This window comes from Mugil cephalus, chromosome 17 (assembly GCF_022458985.1).
Source record: "Mugil cephalus isolate CIBA_MC_2020 chromosome 17, CIBA_Mcephalus_1.1, whole genome shotgun sequence".
Classification (NCBI taxonomy): Eukaryota; Metazoa; Chordata; class Actinopteri; order Mugiliformes; family Mugilidae; genus Mugil; species Mugil cephalus.
The window spans coordinates 3,465,230-3,482,260 of NC_061786.1; the positions used below are offsets into that span (position 1 = coordinate 3,465,230).

The window sequence follows — 17,031 nt, forward strand, 5'->3', positions numbered from 1 at the left end:
ACAAGAAGCCCAAATATAATCTTCAGGTACTGGTGATCATGTAAATAGAGTAAACGTAGCTTATATGTCCTTGCTTCGTAACTGCTTGACGTGGGAATAGCCTCTTTGACAACACATTCGCCAACTCTGCCCCCAAGTGGCCAAACAAATCACAATTTTAACATGTACTATTAAAGCCATGATTTGGATGGATGGATTTATTGTGTAGATAATGCATTAAAATGGAAAGTGGTAAGGTATCCAGACTATCCTATACTTTGAGAAACACATCAGACCTGTATTCTGTTAGTTCTGTTAGTAGATGCTATTTTAGGAGTGACACTGATTAATAATTAGCCTTAAAGAGAGCAAAAAATGGGGGTTTCTAACATAGATCTCGAACAAAGCGCGGCTGTGAGCCTTCCAAAGCTTTTCCTCAGCCACCATTTCTGTGGTCCCTGCCCCGTTTCATCATGTGGAGCGTGTGTCAAGTGGAAGGACACGACTCCTCTCATGTGCTAGAGGCAGGGAAGATTGCTTTCCATCGCTGATTAGGAGGTCACGGCAAGACCTACCAGCCAAGACCACAGGCCTCTTTGTGCCAGATCATACCCGCAGAAATGCTCTTTGTGCGTTAAACAGAGAGAGAAAAAGAAAGTCTGGCATCAAAACAGGCTGGGGATAGGAAGAGCCTCTCAAGAACAGACGGTTGATGAAAAAACAAATAAAAATCTGAATCGGGTTATGTACAGACAATTTTATTATACATTTATGTACCAAAATACATTCTTTACTAGTGTAGCGAGAAAAGACAACAGGAAAGAGGGTGGACAGTAAACCAAGTGAACAGCACTGAGTGGGATTTCACAGGGAGGAGTCCTGCTCGGGGCAAACACACACCAATAGCTGACTTGCTCATAAAGACAATCTTGTTAAAAAGAGAACTTTGAGAAGGTTGAACACTGTGTGTGTGTGTGTGTGTAGACACAGAAACACACTCCACTTAGCTTGAGTCATTATCAGCTTGCGTTTCATCCAGTAAGCCATCCAAGTGTCCAGATGGTCAGAAAAGCTGCTTCAATGCTCTCCCTCTTTCTCCCTCCCCGCTACACGCTCTCCTTTGGAAGAAAAGAGGTTATGCCAGCCACCGACTGAAGCCAAACAGAGGAGGGATACAGATTGGATGTCAGGTGGATTTAACTGCGAGAGGGGCAGCCAAAGACGAGGAAGCTGAATTTGGATCGGTCGCAGCTCCCGCTCTGTCCCTTCCTGTTTTCTGCTTGAGCGGTATAGAATTAAAAAAGAAGGGGACAAAACTCAAGTGCTACCCGTCTCAATTACTGTCAGGGGTGACGAGTGCCCCGTGAGGCCGAGTGCCCAAGGCCTGCTCTGCCGGTTAAATGTGAACTGAAACGGTGTGCTTTTTTATACAGCAGTCTGAGAATGCAAATACCCCTGGAGAGATGAATAAAAGCTTTAACATCATTGTCTCGGCTTGCTCCTCTGCGAGTCCCCGTTCGGCTGCAGGCTCCCGCTCTCTGAGCCGAACCACACACACAGCAGGCTGGGATGGTTGGAGGGGGTTAACGGTGGGAGAGTGGAGCCTTTGTGCCTCAGGTATTATCTGCAGAATGAAAGCTGCTGGAGTGGAGACAGAGGAGCTCTCTTCTGTTTCCCCCTCAGTAGCCGTACTTGTCGTTTAGGTGTGTGCGTCCATCTCCGGTCTGATCTGCGGGCGAGGAAAAGACGCTTTAGGGCCAACACGAATGCACAAAATAGTTCGGCAAATTAAGAAGCGAATTCTCCCGGCAGCTGACGTGCGCGTGCGGATAGCGCATCATCAATCAAACTGCTGAGCGCTGCGATTAAACGTGACCCCGAATAACGGCTCAGCCTGGCAGCCGATTCAAAGTGGATTTTCTCCCAGCTTTATCTTATCACTTTTAAGTGACTTTGATCTGCATTCCTCACTGAACAATGAAAACGTCGTTGCAATTTCGGCTGCGCAAATGGACCATGAAAGCCTGTTTGCTTCCTCTTGCCAGGAAAATATTTATCCTCCCCCCCACCCTTCATTCCTGAGCTCAGCGGCCCATTCTGTCCGAGCCTGAAAGCTCATTTAAGCAAAAAAAAAAAAAAAAAAAAGTCTTAATATTGGGCACGGTTAAGGTTACAGACACTTAATAACTGATGCACAGACACCATCAGCTGATGCAGCAGTCACATGGGTCGGCTGGTTTACCTTTAGGAGGCATCCACACAGAATAATCAGGGTCGTCCTCTGGATACTGTCCCGACAGCTGCACTGGTGGCTGTGGAGACGCAACATGAGAGAATCCACTTTATAAGATTTGCATTTTTCTACAAGGTACGAGCTGATTCCAGTGTGTGAGGGCCTACCCTGCTGGGGCCCATCACTTTCTTCTTCTTCCTGGGGCTGGGGTCTGCTGGAGGCTCTTTTTCACCATCTGTTTTGGAGAAGAACATGTAGTTCACTAGATGTGTGCACTTGCACTACTGCTACTACTCTTTATATTATGCCTCTTCATGCTTCTGCTCTACTACATTCACAGCGCTGGGATCTGTTGTTGTAGTTATTACAAAGCTTTAGCAGGGCACCTGACATTTTTTTGTAGAACTACCTGCGATGGAGGTGTGAAGACAACTGTGCCTGGACAGAAAATATCACACTTGAACACATGACAGAGACTTCAGCCAGTGACCAGCTAACACACACCATCTCCCCAGCAGGGGGCAGTTGTCTTCATTCAAACAGGAAGCTAGGAGCAGCTCCAAAGTGTAAGACACAGCTGACCTCTCCTGAATCATGCTGGTCAGTTTATTACCCAGTTCATTCATTCTAGGTGATCACTTTGTGAAAATACTTGTGTATCTGAATGTTCAGATTAGATGTAGATGTGAGACATGAATAGATTCAACAAGCTGAATAACGCTGAAACAAACCAGGCTTGCCGTCTCTTCAGTTACATTCTGAACCAGTGCATGTGATGCACTACCATAAATGAACCTATAATCATATGAAACTACACCGATCAGCCACAACATTATGACCACTGAGAGAAGTAGTAAATAACTTCCACTCTTTGATGAGTCACAGCTGTTATGTGGAGGCATAATAGAGACCTACACCATATTAGGAAGGTGGTCATAATGTTATGTCTGGTCAGTGTACTGTATATGATGCATTGTTATAAATTAGTCTGTAATTATATGAAACTATATGATAATCTATTATACGTGAAACCACAATAGATGAAGCATTTCCAACTGGCTCCAGTCTGACCAACTACACCATTTCCATGGTGATGGATGAATGGTCGTCATCTGATTATATAATGACACATGCACAGGTCATTTTGCATAAAGAGCTGTATTAACTGTGTTTTGTTTCCATGACATCTGTACTCAACCTCAAGTCTAATTCTTGCGATGGCATATTGCCACTTTTACTCACTTACACTTGATCCATTACTGAGCTGCACTAACCACTACCTGACAGAGCACAGGCCGACATTAAAGCAATAAACGCTCAGTCACCTGGACTCTGGGACTTGCTGCTGCGCTGAGGGACCTGCTCCGCTGCTGGAGCACGCTCCTCACCCCTCACCCGTTTGTCGCTTTCATCTGACATGGGCAAACGAACAAAACATTTAATAAGAGGACACGCACAAAACAACAAGATTGAAACATTCTCTGTATACAAACACTTCACATGTGGGGCACAGGAGTGGGATTACGTGGCTTGGTTCCTTGAGTGTAAAAATAGAATGAGATCAACTTCTCTGAGCATTCCCCTGCTAAATATTTTGCTAGATGATGAGCGATCCTCGCAGACAATATATGGAATGCTTTACGGTTCTACTGCCACCCTGTGGCTTTATGTATCATCGCACCATGAAAATCTAAATTCAGAAGGCATCCAACGTGAACCTCTTGTGTTTTCTCGTTATTATGACTCCCTCCACTAGTACAGTTCTTATCCTTTTACCTTCCAGCTCCTGGGGCTTGACTGGTTGATCTTTTCTACGGCCCTTTGAAGCACTCCCTTTAGATGTGGACGCACAAGACTCTTCGGAGTCAGGTTTAGACTCAGCAACGCTTGCACTCTGTTCATCTTCATTGTCCTCCATTTTCCCCGCCTCTTCCTCTTCCTCCTCTTCCTCCTCCTCCTCCCCGGCAGGTGGAAGATCTTTCAGGTTGAAGAGCTCTGCGGGAAGGTTGGGCCGCTTCGGAGGCAGCTTCTGCGAGAGAAGAAAGCATCCGTGGTAAATAAGGGGAAACCAAAAAGACATTTGTTATTTCAGGAGCTTAGAGCACCTACCCCGATGGTGCCAGTTTTCAGTTTGAATTTGCTCCCTCCCTTCATGGCTCCAAACAGCGGTAAGCTCTTCTTAGGCTTCTCTGACTCTGAGCTGTCACAATCACACCAACACAGATCAACACATGTTTAAAAGTGGCCTGTGTGAATTCCTGTGTGGTTAAGTCCATTTTCCTAAATTTATGTCAAACAAAATACGATGAGGAATTTTCGGGAAATAAAATAAGAAAGAAATCTAACCCGGGCACTAGTGAGGGCATCTGAGCTGGCCGCGTGAGTTCGACCAGCTTGCGGAGCCTCTGGGCGTCTCTGCGTAAGTCGGCCACGTGCAGGTGAAGCTTCTTGCGCTCCACGGCGTCCATCGCCACCTCGCTTCTCACCGCAGTCATGAAGGCGTCCAGAGAGTCCTCAGCGGAGGAGGCTGAAGAGCCTGAGAGGATGGATGAGTGAAAGTTTAGACACCAGACTTTCTAAACGGTGCGGGATCTATTCATAGATGGACTGAACACACAGCGATCGTGACTCACCTCCTTTACCAGCACTGAGCTTTTTCTGAGTTTCTGCCAGTTCCTTCTCCACCTCTGACAGCTTAGCCACCTGCAACAACGCAAGCATGTAAACAAAGACAAGATACAAGAAAATAAGATACAATATGATCAGACAAGATACAATAAGAAAAGGCAAGACAGGATATGACAAGATATTATAAAATACGACATGATATAAAATATGACAAGACAAGATATGAAAATATATGATAAGTTAAGACGACAAAAAACTATAAGACAAGGTTGGATGAAACAAGACAATATGCAATAAGACAAGACGAGATACAACTAGATATGATGAGAGAAAACAAAACAGGACAAAAAGATGTGACAAGCTACAATCTGCATGTATGTATCTATGTAAAACAGATTTTTACCAATGATTCATACGTCTCCGGCTTCTCCTCAATCTTTCCAGCCTTCTTCATGCGCTCTTGCCTCTTCCTCTCCACGGTGCCGGTACGATCCAGGAAGGTGTCGTCGTCACTGTCGTAGTAGTCCTCATCTTCCCAGTTCTTCTTTTTACGCTTACGGGACACTGAAAATAAGACACAACATCGAGGGTTAGGGTGACAGGTACCGACCTGGGCTCTACTCTAAACGCTGTGACTGTGGCTGACTGCACACCTGCTTCCTGGCGCAGCAGCCCTCGGGCTTCCAGCATTCGACAAGCCTCCAGGCAGCACTGGACGGCTGCGTCTTTCTTCTTCCCCGTGTGGGTAACCTCCGCAACCAGCTGACGGCCCATAGCGTCATCCACCGGCAGCCTGGCAGGAATACAGAATTAACTTAGCAGCTCGAGGCACACTTCACAACCTGCCTGAAGGAAAAGACATCCACAAGAAGCAAGGCTTCCACTCACTTTATTCTACAGAGCCAGGACCCATGACTTTTGTCTTCATACTCAAATTCCAGCTCTTCCCCTAAGATGAAGAGATGTCCCAGATGAAGTCAAGGAAAAATAAGCACATCCAGCTGTCTATAGATTAACAAGAAGTCACTTCACCTTCTCTGTCGTAGAAACCCTGCAAAGCCTTCTTGGGGTCCTTCAAGTAGGCTGCTTCCTGGTCTTCGTGGAACTCGGTGGAAAAGGGGTTTTCTTCGTTCTCATCTTCCTCTGGTGCTGCCTCCTCGGCTGTTTTATGAGGACAGATGGAGCCACAAGAAAGGAGGCAACACAGGGATTAAATCGCCTCAAGTTACCCACCTTAAGAGAAAGCTGACTTTGACTCACCAGACAGCAATAAGTCAACAGATATAGCATGTAGCACGTAGCATACTGTAGCTTTATCCAACACCATGCACATCTGTCGCAGCACAACATCTCACCCATTCCCCACGAGCAGCCAGAGTCTTCATTGGACAGTTTGCTCCGACCCTTGCTGTTGTTGCTGCCCTCCCCGTCCTCTTCATCCCCCTCCTTTTCATCATTGTCCTCATCATCATCAGAGCCAGCTCCCATCATCCTCTTCTCCAGGTCTTCTTTCTGTTTTCTGGCTCGCTCCCTCAGCTCCGTCACCGTCAGCTCAGACTCCTCTTCCTCATCAAATTCTGGACCCTGTGGCAGGAGAGTACATAGATATTATACTGCATTATATAGTAAAGAGCAACCAAAATGCTGCAATTATTCTGTTTTTAGCAATCTAACTTGAGAGTTGTACATATGCACTAAATAATTTCAAATCTTATCTGAATTATTCTATTTGCATATCAGAGCATCCTGAATATCATCTAACAGACTGGCATCGGCACTGATTCTGACCTAAACAATAGTCAGATATGACAAACCAATAAAAAAACAGCTTCATTATACATTGATCAGCCACAACATTAAAACCACTGACAAGAGATGTAAATCTTGTGACAGCAGAACAGTTCGATGTTCTGCTGGGAAACTTTTGGACCTGGTATATATGTGAATGTTCTTTAGACATGTAGCACCCACCAAGACCAGACCAGGCACCCCCACCCCATAACAATGACACTCTTTGATGGCAGCAGCCTGACACACACACACAGACGTTTTATGAACAACTAAGAAAAAATGAAGAACAGCACAAGGTGCTGACCTGGCCTAGATCCCAAACTGATCAAGTATCTGTGGGATGATCCACAGAGGCCCTTCCCCTCAAAGACCCCCACTAACAACATTCTGTTACCAGACACCACAGGACACCTTCGGAAGGCCCACGTCCATAGGTAACCTAACAGGTGACGAGATGAGACACCCAGGTGATGTAACATACTGCAAAATCTGATCCTAACATACAACGTTGGATCATGCTTTGCTACTTCCTAGTTTGGAATTTTCTTGGGATTACTGGCTTGGTAGATCTAAGGTTACGGGATGTAAACAAAGACTTTATGAAGCAATAACTGTATTTTTCCAACATTTTGCTGTAGCTACAGACTTTAAATGGTTACTTGTTCAGCAAGAAATCCAGAGAGGTCTGGGAGCATCATCATCACCACCATCACGCTCTCTACTAATCTGAGGACAAAGGTGGGAAGTACTTAAGTAAAGTACAGATACATGAAAATTTACTTGAGTATCTCTTTTTCTGACGTCTTCTACCCTCACCTGTGCTTTCTAGTCCTTACATTGGAAAAACAGGGTCAATACCTTTTTAACCTCCACACAAAAGACATGGCATGATTGGACATGACTAGAGCATCAGACTAAAGAGAGAAAGTCCAAGAAGAAGAGGGACTGTTAAGCATGTGAAAGTGTCGAGTGAGTGGAAAGTTAAAAGAAGAACTAGCAGCAGCATTGAAGAAGGACGCAAACTGGACTGTGTTGCTGATGGCAACACTTCAGGTCCATGGCCTTAAGTGTTCAATGGTGTCGGCTCTAAGAGTGATTCATGGCATTGTGTCTCCTGGCATTGAAGAAAAGACAGCTGTTAAACCGAAGCTGTTAAAAATGATCCAGAGGCTGGTGCAAGACGTCTGGTCAGTTCAGTTTAGATAATTGTGTCAGATCTTTTTCATTTTGCAAAATTATCAACGGATGTATTGTTTCATTAATGGCAAAAAATATATATATTTTCTTAAATAGATTTCAGAGCATGTACTTTCTTACTTTTACTTGAGTAAAGGAGTTGAGTCCGTACCTTTACACACAGGTATCTGCACTTTTACTTAAGTATAGAATGTGAGTACTTTTGCCACCTCCGTCTGAGGATGGTTTACCTGCAGGATAAAAAGCATGGCGCTCTGGACTAATCTCAGGATGGAAGATGGTTTACCTGCAGGATAAAAAGTCTCGTGCTCCCACCAAACTTCAACACGTGCCCTACTCGCAGTCTGATGTAGGTCTTGGGCGGGATCTTGTTCTTGTTGACCACGGTGCCGTGTGTGCTGCCCAGGTCGTGGACATAAAAGCCTCGCTCCTCGCCGACACACGCCCCCTCTCCGGCCTGCCCTCGGTACTGAACCACCGCATGGTACCTGGAGATGGACGGGTGCTCCAGGGAGACGTCGCACACGGGTAAACGACCCACCACAAAGTAACTCCTGTGAGTGAGGGGCACCGTGTCCACTATAGCGCCGTTTTTAAGGATTTCGAGGGCATATGGGACGTCCGAAGCGATGCCACCCCAGGGCGGCTCAGTGTACGGGAGAGGGGGGAACTTGCCAGCGGGGGGAGCTTTGACAGGGAGCGCCCGAGGTTTAGCTTCTGTTTTGGTTTTGACAGGAGCTGCCTTCGTGGGCCTTTCGACTTTATTCTCCTCTTCCTGACCTGTTCCCGGGGTGTTCCCATCAGCAGCATCCTCCGAAGGCTTCTCCGTGGCGGTGTCTTCAACGCGAGCGGCGTCGTTTTCTTTGACAATTTTCGGCTCTGCTGTCGACGGCTTGGACGGAGCGGCGACGTTGCTGCGTTTGAGGGAAGGCGCGGCGAAAAGAGCCGGTTTCTTAAAAGGCTCCTCCGTTTCTGTCTCTTTTTTCATCAGTTCTCCCTTCGGATTTTCGCCTCCTCTGTTCTCTGCGGTCGGATCCTCGCCCGTATCCATTATAGAGCTTGTTTCTTCCTCCGCATTGCTCACGCTCCCGTCTGCTGGCGGGGAGGCAGCCATGTTTACTTGGTGCGACTGTGAAAAAGTGTCCGGGTCCCCTACGCCTTTAACACCTCTCAAAAGAACCCAATGGAGAATATAGTCCTGAGAAAATGTTTTAAAAAATATACGGTTTAAATATACATGGCTACACGCGCCCATTCATATTTTATATTTTTTATTTTATCAGTCAAAATTAATATTTTGTTGCGGAACTGACGTCTTCTGTAGCTGTTCACCCGAGCTATTTTCACCAAGGACGAAATCTGCGAGTTCCTGTGCAGCTTCCTTCAAACTTACAAAGCTACTGGATTCACTTATCAAGAGACATCTCATCGTCTCAGGGTAACAGCTGTTTTTTAACCTATATGTAATTTAACTAGCTAAAGAGGATGTTTGGTAGATCCCTGGCTAGTGTGTAATTTGGTAGCTTCTTCGTTGTGAGAGTAATTTTTCCTCTGATGCGTTTTACATGCTTACGCAGGACCAAATTGTCCTGTCTGGCACTTGACGAGTTGTGACTGCGATCTTGTAGTCTGGGAAACAGATGTTCGTGTTAAACATTTGCTTCAGAGTTAATGCAAATCAATGCAAGTTACTCGTCAATTCGGGGTAGATTCGGGGTAGATTACATGAACGAAATAAGTTCTTCGTTTATCTCATGCACACTATTTCCACTGTCTTGTTATGTCATAGCAATCGTGATGGTGTTGTAATGGATCTTTGAATGTTTTTTTTGTTGTTGTTGTTGGTATTAAATTCCTCAGGAGTTGATCAGTATTTGGTACTAATGTGGATCTCTGTGTCAGCAGGAATAGCCCAAATACAAGGGGAAGGCTAGTTTTATCACAAGTTGTCAGACACTTAGAAATAAGCAGAATATCAGATATTAAACATCCTGCATTAGAGTGGATTAACCATGATAAATAAAATAAAATGAATTGAAGTGATGCACATTTTACATTCCTGGGATAACTGCATGGTACGACAGCAAAAGACAGAACATTAACCTACCTTAGAAGACAAGCAAGTCGATGGAGCAAACAGAAGCTCCAATTTTAGCTTTGTTTTTTGGCTATATCATGACCTGAATGAATCACTTTCTTGTCCCTTTTCCATTTTTTAAGTCTGGATCCAGCTTGTGTCTTTGATCGGTCATTATGATGCGCTACTGGGGTGAGATCCCCGGACCTGCGGGGGCTCCTCCCAGTCGCAGCTCTTTTGACTTGCTCCAGCGCGAGTTTCGCTCCGTGGAGATGCAGGACCCTCCCCTGCACCAACCGTCGGCCCAGCGTCCGCGGCCCACCACGATGTTGGACATCCCATCCGAGCCGTGCAGCCTCACTATCCACACTGTGCAGCTCTGCCAGCACGCTCGGCGCCTCCGTGGCCTTTTGGCAGCAGCCCAGGCTCAGGCTCAGGGTCAGAGCTCAGCGTCCTCTGAGGGTGGCAGCAGACTGGAGGAGGCTGACACCAACCTGCCTCTACGTCCTCCCACCCCACCTGTCATGCCAGATGACCTGCTGCCCGTGGACAGCAAAGCCCCCCGACAGCCGTTTCAACTCCGCCACAGTGACCCTGAAAGTGACTTCTATAAGTAAGTTTGAGATTGTACTCCTCTCTTGTAATGAAATACCACCTGTATCTATTTATATTCTAATCAGCCAGTCACAGTTATGATAATAATAACAATAATGTGTAATTCATATTTTTTTATATATCCAACATTTCACTGATATAATCTCATTCAGTTAATCAACCAGTCTTCACCTCATCTGGTTCTTCATTCATAAGGGGTAAAGGCGAACCTGTCACAGAGCTGAGCTGGCCCTCCTGCAGGCAGCTTCTGTATCAGTCAGTAGCCACCGTCCTGGCCCACGCCGGCTTCGAGTCTGCTCAGGAGAGTGTGCTAGAGACCCTGACCGACCAGGTCCATGAGCATTACCTGCGTCTCACCCGCCTGCTGCGAGTGGCGGTGGACCGGGAGGCCCGGCTGGGAGCCAGTCCCTTCCCAGACGTGGTGGAGCAAGTGTTCCATGAGGTGGGGGTCGGCAGCGTGCTGGCCCTGCAGCGATTCTGGCAAGTGAGGATCAAGGACTATCACAGCTACATGCTGCAGGTGAGGTTGGAAAGTATACATTTCAGATTCATTTATCAGCCATCCTGAGATAATATCTCTGGATGTGCAAAGTCACCTATCTGAGCTCATTGATGTTGTGTCTCACTGACTATGAGCTGAAATTATAAACTACAGTGGTGTGAAAAAGTGTTGGCCCCCTTCCTGATTTCTTTTTTTTTTTTTTTTGCATGATTGTCACAACTAAATGTCTCAAATCATCACACCAAGTTAAATATTAGTCAAAGATAACACAAGTAAGAACAAAATGCAGATTTTAAATAAAGGTTTTTATTATTAAGTGAAGGCAGAGTTCAAACCTACATGACCCTGTGTGAAAAAGTGAAAATATAACTGTGGTTTATCACACATGAGTTCAATTTGTCTGATGACTGCTCAATCAAGAAATAACTTAAATAGGACCTGTCTGACAAAATGAAGTAGACCAAAAGATCCTCAATAGATAGATATCTTGCAGAGATTCAAAGAAATTCAGGACCAAATGAAAAGAAAGTAACTGAGATCTATCAGTCTGGAAAAGGTTATAAAGCCTTTTCTTAAGCTTTGTTACTCCAGTGAAACACAGTGAGAGACATTATCCACAAGTGGTGAAAACATGGAACAGTGGTGAACCTTCTCAGGACTGGCCGGCTGACTGACCAAAATTAACCCAAGAGAACAGCAATGACTCATACAAGAGGTTCCAAAAAGTCCCCACAATAACATCCAAAGAACTGCAGGCCTCACTTGGCTCAGTTAAGGTCAGTGTTCATGACTCTACAAAAACCGCTACTGAGCAAAGAGAACATCACATCAAACCTCCAATGTGGCTGAATTACAACTCATCTGCAAAGATGAGTGGGCCTAAATGGCTTCACAGCACTGTAAAAGACTCATTACAAGTTATCACAAACGCTTGGTTGCAGTTATTGCTGCTAAGGATGGAACAACCATTAGGTTTAGAGGACAATCACTTTTTCACACAGGGCCATTTAGGTTTGATTTTTTTTCTTCTTAATAATAAAAGTCTTCATTTAAAAACTGCATTTTGTGTGTACTTGTGTTATCTTTGTCTTATATTTAAATTAGTTTGATGACTTGAAACATTTAGGTGTGACAAACATGCAAAAAAAAAAAAAAAAAGAAATCAGGAAGGGGGCACACGCTTTTTCATACCACTATATTTGATTAACAGAAAAAGAATTCCTAAAAATCTGGAGCATCATTTCCATTTAAGCTTTCTGAAAGCGATTCCTGGGCACTCATCTTTGGAAGGCGAAATGTATTTTTAAAGTAGTAGTAGTAGTATTGAGTGTTGTGTGAAGCTCTCGTGTTACTTTCCAGCAGAACAATATGTCCAATAGATTTCCTCCTTCCAGGTCAGCAAGGATCTGTCAGAGGAATATGAGCGGCTGGTGAATCCAGAGAAAGCGCTGGAGGACTCCAAGCCCCCGAGGATCAAGGAGGAGCCCATGAGTGACATCTCCTTCCCTGTTAGTGAGGAGCCAGAAGCAGACCTGGCCTCTGGGGACCAGGCTTTGCCCATGGGGGTTCTGGGTGCCCACGCTGAGAGGCTGGCTTCAGGCCTGGATGCTGAGCATTCTCCCCATACCTCAGGTGAGACCAGCATCCCTAATCAGATGTATAGTCATGACAGAGTTTTTACAGCTTGGACTGATGTGTAGAAACTCTACAGACTACGCCTTCAGAGTTTCACTTAGTGCCCAACAGGGCACTTCTTTGTGTACATAAATTTAAAGTTGGAAAAGTAAAAATCCATTTTTACTTGTATTAGGAATTACAGTCTTACAATCAAACAGCTGTTATTGTTGTACACATTCCTACAGGGCTGCTATTCAGTTTTCAGTTGAGTTGGCCTGTTAATACAACAGTATACAAGTCCAAAAAAAGAAAGGATATGTTAATAGCTGAATGTACTGAAAAGTATAACCTTGTGATACAAGCAGTAGTCTTATTAATTCAGTAGATGTTTGCCCTTAAGCATAGTTGTTGAGTCTCTGACTAGTATAAGAAGTATAAGGAGATCTGGCTTCTCATTAGTCTCATATTTGTAGCATCCCCAACCCTAAGGTCTCCGTAGATGGAAATGTTTCTAACCTCAGTAGGATTAATCTGATTAAACAAAGGTCGACGCATATTGATGCATAACTTTGTCAGTTTTGTGCTTCAAAACCAACATTCCTTTTTTCCCCCTTTTCCAAGGTGGAGGCGGGGCAAACAACTCCCCTCTGTGGCCCCAGGTAAAAATGGAGCCGCAGGATGGCGAGGAGGGCCAGGGTTCTGGCCACCACCATCACCACCACCATCATCACCACGGGGTCCTGGGCGGGGATGTGTTCGAGGAAGGGGGGCCCATGTCCACCATGAGCGAGTCAGGCGGAGCAATGGCGCCCTCGCCAGGAGGCGCGGGCTCCGACGCCAGCTACGCCTCGCATTCGCCCGACTCCCTGATGGGGACCTCGCCCGTCTTCAACCAGAGACCCAAGAAACGAATGAAGAAGATGTGAATTTGTGGCATGTGGGTGCGGGAAGCTCGGAGAGACGGACTCTGAACACACCGCAGACACTTCCAACAAGTCTTCAACACCAGTCCATTCATACGATACAGGGCTCTGACTTAGAAGGGCAACATACTACCTGTACGGTATGAACTGACATGAAACATCGTCATGAAAGAACTGAAAGAATGGGGGGGATTGGGTTTGTAGTTTTTCCATTTTTACTTCTTTAAGTAAGGATTTAGTTGCTACTAAATATATATTGGAGTTTATTGTCAAAAGAATAAACATGTTTTGAATTAACGGCTATTAATTTCAGTTAAGTGTCTTTCACAAAGTTTACACAGGGTCTTACAACGAATTTAATGAATAGGAGCAAGACAAACTAAGAGATCCAATAGGGAATAATTTAGTTTAATACAGGGGTGTCAAACTCATTTTAGTTTGTGGCCCTGAAAAAAATTGACTTCAATGGGCTGGACCAGTATCACAACAGAATAATAACCTATATTTTGTTAATTTGTTTTGGTGGAAAGAAGAACAAGTTAGTTAGGAGAATGTTTACATTTAATAAAATATCCTTTAAAGAAATAATTTCAAAAGATAAATAAGTGCAGGTATGGTACATTGCTGTCTGCTGTTTAGTGATGCTCTCAGTGTTGTATGAAAAACAGTTGACAAAAAAGGACCAGCAGTTGCTTTCATCCAAAAAAAAAATTGCAGTCTTCTATTTAATTTTCATACTTTGCAAATTCATGCTGCGGGCCAGATCAGACCCTCTGTTGGGTTTGACACCTGTGGTTTAATAGCTTAATAATTCAGCCCCATGGTTCGCTTTCCCAGACAATGAAGGCTGCTTCTCCTCGCATACCAATTACTGCTACTTCCATTCATTATGAGTAAAAGATGCTCCACCAAAATGAGATTTTTTTCCCTTGTGAGCACGCCTCTGCATATTATGATGTATTTTCCACTCTTGACTTTGCTTGTGCGGCGAGCCTCACTCGTAGCCCGACACAGTGGGATGATCCATACACTTCACACACCTGTCAACCTGAAGTTGCTCCGCTAAATTAGCATCTGTTTCAGTAATGAGGCAAAGCTGTGAATGCAACACCAGAGGCAATTATAACTGGGTTGTGTGCATCAAGAAGGCGACATCGATCCGGTCTTAATGGCAAATTAATTATGGCGGGCATAATTTTGTGTGCCGAATAAGCGGACCTGTTTGAATACATGTGATTTCCTTTTGTATGGGCCTCTTTCATTTTCATGATTACGCAGGTAATTGTCTGCGCGTATGGGTAGTGCTTATGGGGGTCATGTGCATTGATACTCAATTAGCCCCATTGATAGCTGATTTCTGTTTTTCGCAGCACATGTTGAATATGTGTCTGAGTCTTTGCAATGCTGTTTGACCCAGGTGGCAGTTTGGTGCGGCTGAAAAACAAAAACTGTGTTCCAGACACACGAGTGTAAAGGAGTGTAAAGGCTCCCCTCGTCAACGGTAAAAGCCATAAGCAATCTCACCTGGTTCTGTTAGGAGCCCTAAATTAATTATGACATGATGAAACTCCACAGGTGCACGCAAAGCGACGAGGAGAGGCTTCTATCTCCCCCTTCTGGCAGTGTGAGTAACTGTACACACATGACTAATAACATATGGCTGCGGTATTTAAATTACCGTAATTCAATGATGGGCAATCAATTCAAAGTGTGGCTAAACACTAGGAAGTTGCGCTTTCCGGGGAAAAAAACTGCCATTACGGTAATTATAATGCCGGCCTCAGGTTGGGCAGCTACGCAATACCGAGATTGTTGTTCGGAGGAATTTGTCTATAAAAACGAAATTAGTTATATCCTTGAGAGGTCTTCCAGACAAAAGCACAACTTCACAGTGTTCAGCCACCACTTTGAATATGGTCAATAGGGCATACCATTGTGAGTTACGTAGTTCAAAACCGTATAACATTTTTTTTTTTTTTTTTTTTTTTTTTGTGGCAGAAGTTGACGTTAGGAACTGATAGAATGGAATAGAATATAAATCTTTATTCGTGGTTGGTGCTTGAGCAGCATTCAGAAGACAAGAGCAACAACAAAAAAACCCCTACAACATACGTACAGCACTCCCAGTTGCAAGTTAAAGGACGTATAAAAAAATATAATTATTTATAATTATTTATTATTTATATAATAGTAAATAATAAATATCCATATATCCATCTAAAAATGAATGATGAAAGTTACTATTATGTAAACTGTTAAATGTAAATTATTGTGCTCCAGCAAAGATCTGACCTGTCAAATTGTCAAGGTGTTGTGTGTGTGGTATGTGGTGATGGACAGAAGAGTAACAGCATTGTTGTCATGGGATGGTGGAGATGTGGACCCAAGTGCAGGACACGCAAGAGATGAGGCAGATGATCCAGCCAAAATGCCAGGATGTTCCTCCAGGACCATGGAGCTACATGAAGACATAGGACTATGCATTACAAGGGAGTGAGCATAAGGTTTCTTTGCCACCATCGCCTTCATGCTTGCTCTGGGGCTTTCAGACAGGGTTTTGTAAAGTGTCTCCAGACAATCTCTGTCATTATTGGCGTTATGTAAATAAAACTGAACTGAATTAGAGCTCAGGCACTTTCCACAAAATGTTTCAGAGAACCGTACTGTGCCCACTTAGAAACTCTTAGTACAGCCTTGATTTGATGCCAAGCAAGATGAGAACAGCAATCTGACTTCTGCCACTTCCACTTAGGCCTGATAGTCCTGATGCCTCGTTTCAGGGAATGTTCTGCTGGTACACATTTGGGGCTAATTTGAGACATCAACAGTCAAACAAATTAAACAAATCCAGTTCATTATCATCAATAAACTACAGCACAACACAGAGAAACCAGGGAAATTAAATGTTAAATTATAGAAAGACCTGTGAAGATGCAAAATTGTCTGACTAAAAGTTGGTTCAGGTTAGACTAAATTGTCTAACCTGAATCAACTTACAGATGACCTCATCTTAGCTTAAGATAAACTCTGTAACATGCAGCAGTAATTAACTTTTAAAAGCCTGCGGGTACAGGAAGAGATATGACCATGTTGAGAATTCAGTGTCTTACTGAAGTGTATAAATGTTTTGTTGGGAACAGAAGCAGTGGTCATGTATTGAAAACTAAAGTAAATTTGTAGCTGGGAACATACTTACTGTAGGCTTTTAAGGGTCACTGCGGTGCTGCCTGAGATTAAATGCGTAGGACCAGAGCCTTTTAATATCCCTGCTGCAGCAATGCGACCCTTCAGTTTGTCAACAGCTGCTGAGTTTCTTGGCGCTGGGGAGAAAAGGTGTAATTACAAAAATGTCAAGAGGTTTTTCTGTGAGCGGGGGGTCTCTGAGAGGGGCCAGCTAAAAGCCGAGAAAAGAACCCAACAAATGATTAATTACCTTCCTCGAGTCATTCGTTTGGCGTGAATTTAATCT

At 44.3% G+C, this 17,031-nt stretch overlaps 2 protein-coding genes across 2 annotated transcripts; one reads left to right on the forward strand and one right to left on the reverse strand.

The window, feature by feature from the left end:
* Positions 1-721: 721 nt before the first annotated feature.
* Positions 722-9,083, reverse strand: LOC125023754 (solute carrier family 4 member 1 adaptor protein). Its single transcript, XM_047611255.1, has 14 exons — positions 8,115-9,083; positions 6,196-6,424; positions 5,873-6,001; positions 5,729-5,789; positions 5,494-5,633; positions 5,244-5,404; positions 4,846-4,915; positions 4,559-4,748; positions 4,322-4,412; positions 3,989-4,241; positions 3,538-3,624; positions 2,380-2,447; positions 2,222-2,291; positions 722-1,708 (listed from the first exon to the last, which is right to left on the reverse strand). Exons 1-14 carry the CDS (start codon positions 9,081-9,083, stop codon positions 1,659-1,661), a joined length of 2,568 nt encoding a protein of 855 aa, XP_047467211.1. The 3' UTR covers positions 722-1,658.
* A 63-nt stretch (positions 9,084-9,146) lies between these two features.
* supt7l (SPT7 like, STAGA complex subunit gamma) lies at positions 9,147-13,865 on the forward strand. Its single transcript, XM_047611257.1, has 5 exons — positions 9,147-9,266; positions 10,049-10,518; positions 10,716-11,040; positions 12,417-12,654; positions 13,261-13,865. Exons 2-5 carry the CDS (start codon positions 10,082-10,084, stop codon positions 13,563-13,565), a joined length of 1,305 nt encoding a protein of 434 aa, XP_047467213.1. The 5' UTR covers positions 9,147-9,266; positions 10,049-10,081; the 3' UTR covers positions 13,566-13,865.
* Positions 13,866-17,031: the final 3,166 nt, after the last annotated feature.

Bases quoted from the DNA above. Each gene is read 5' to 3' on its own strand.
- LOC125023754 (XM_047611255.1), bottom strand. From the start codon at position 9,083: ATGGGCGCGTGTAGCCATGTATATTTAAACCGTATATTTTTTAAAACA. The intron at 5,405-5,493 runs GTGTGCAGTCAG...TCTTATTTTCAG, and splicing joins GCTGCTGCGCCAGGAAGCAG to TGTCCCGTAAGCGTAAAAAG. The intron at 4,749-4,845 runs GTGAGTCACGAT...CCATCCTCTCAG, and splicing joins GCTCAGTGCTGGTAAAGGAG to GCTCTTCAGCCTCCTCCGCT.
- supt7l (XM_047611257.1), top strand. From the start codon at position 10,082: ATGATGCGCTACTGGGGTGAGATCCCCGGACCTGCGGGGGCTCCTCCC. The intron at 11,041-12,416 runs GTGAGGTTGGAA...TCCTCCTTCCAG, and splicing joins ATCACAGCTACATGCTGCAG to GTCAGCAAGGATCTGTCAGA. The intron at 12,655-13,260 runs GTGAGACCAGCA...CCCTTTTCCAAG, and splicing joins GCATTCTCCCCATACCTCAG to GTGGAGGCGGGGCAAACAAC.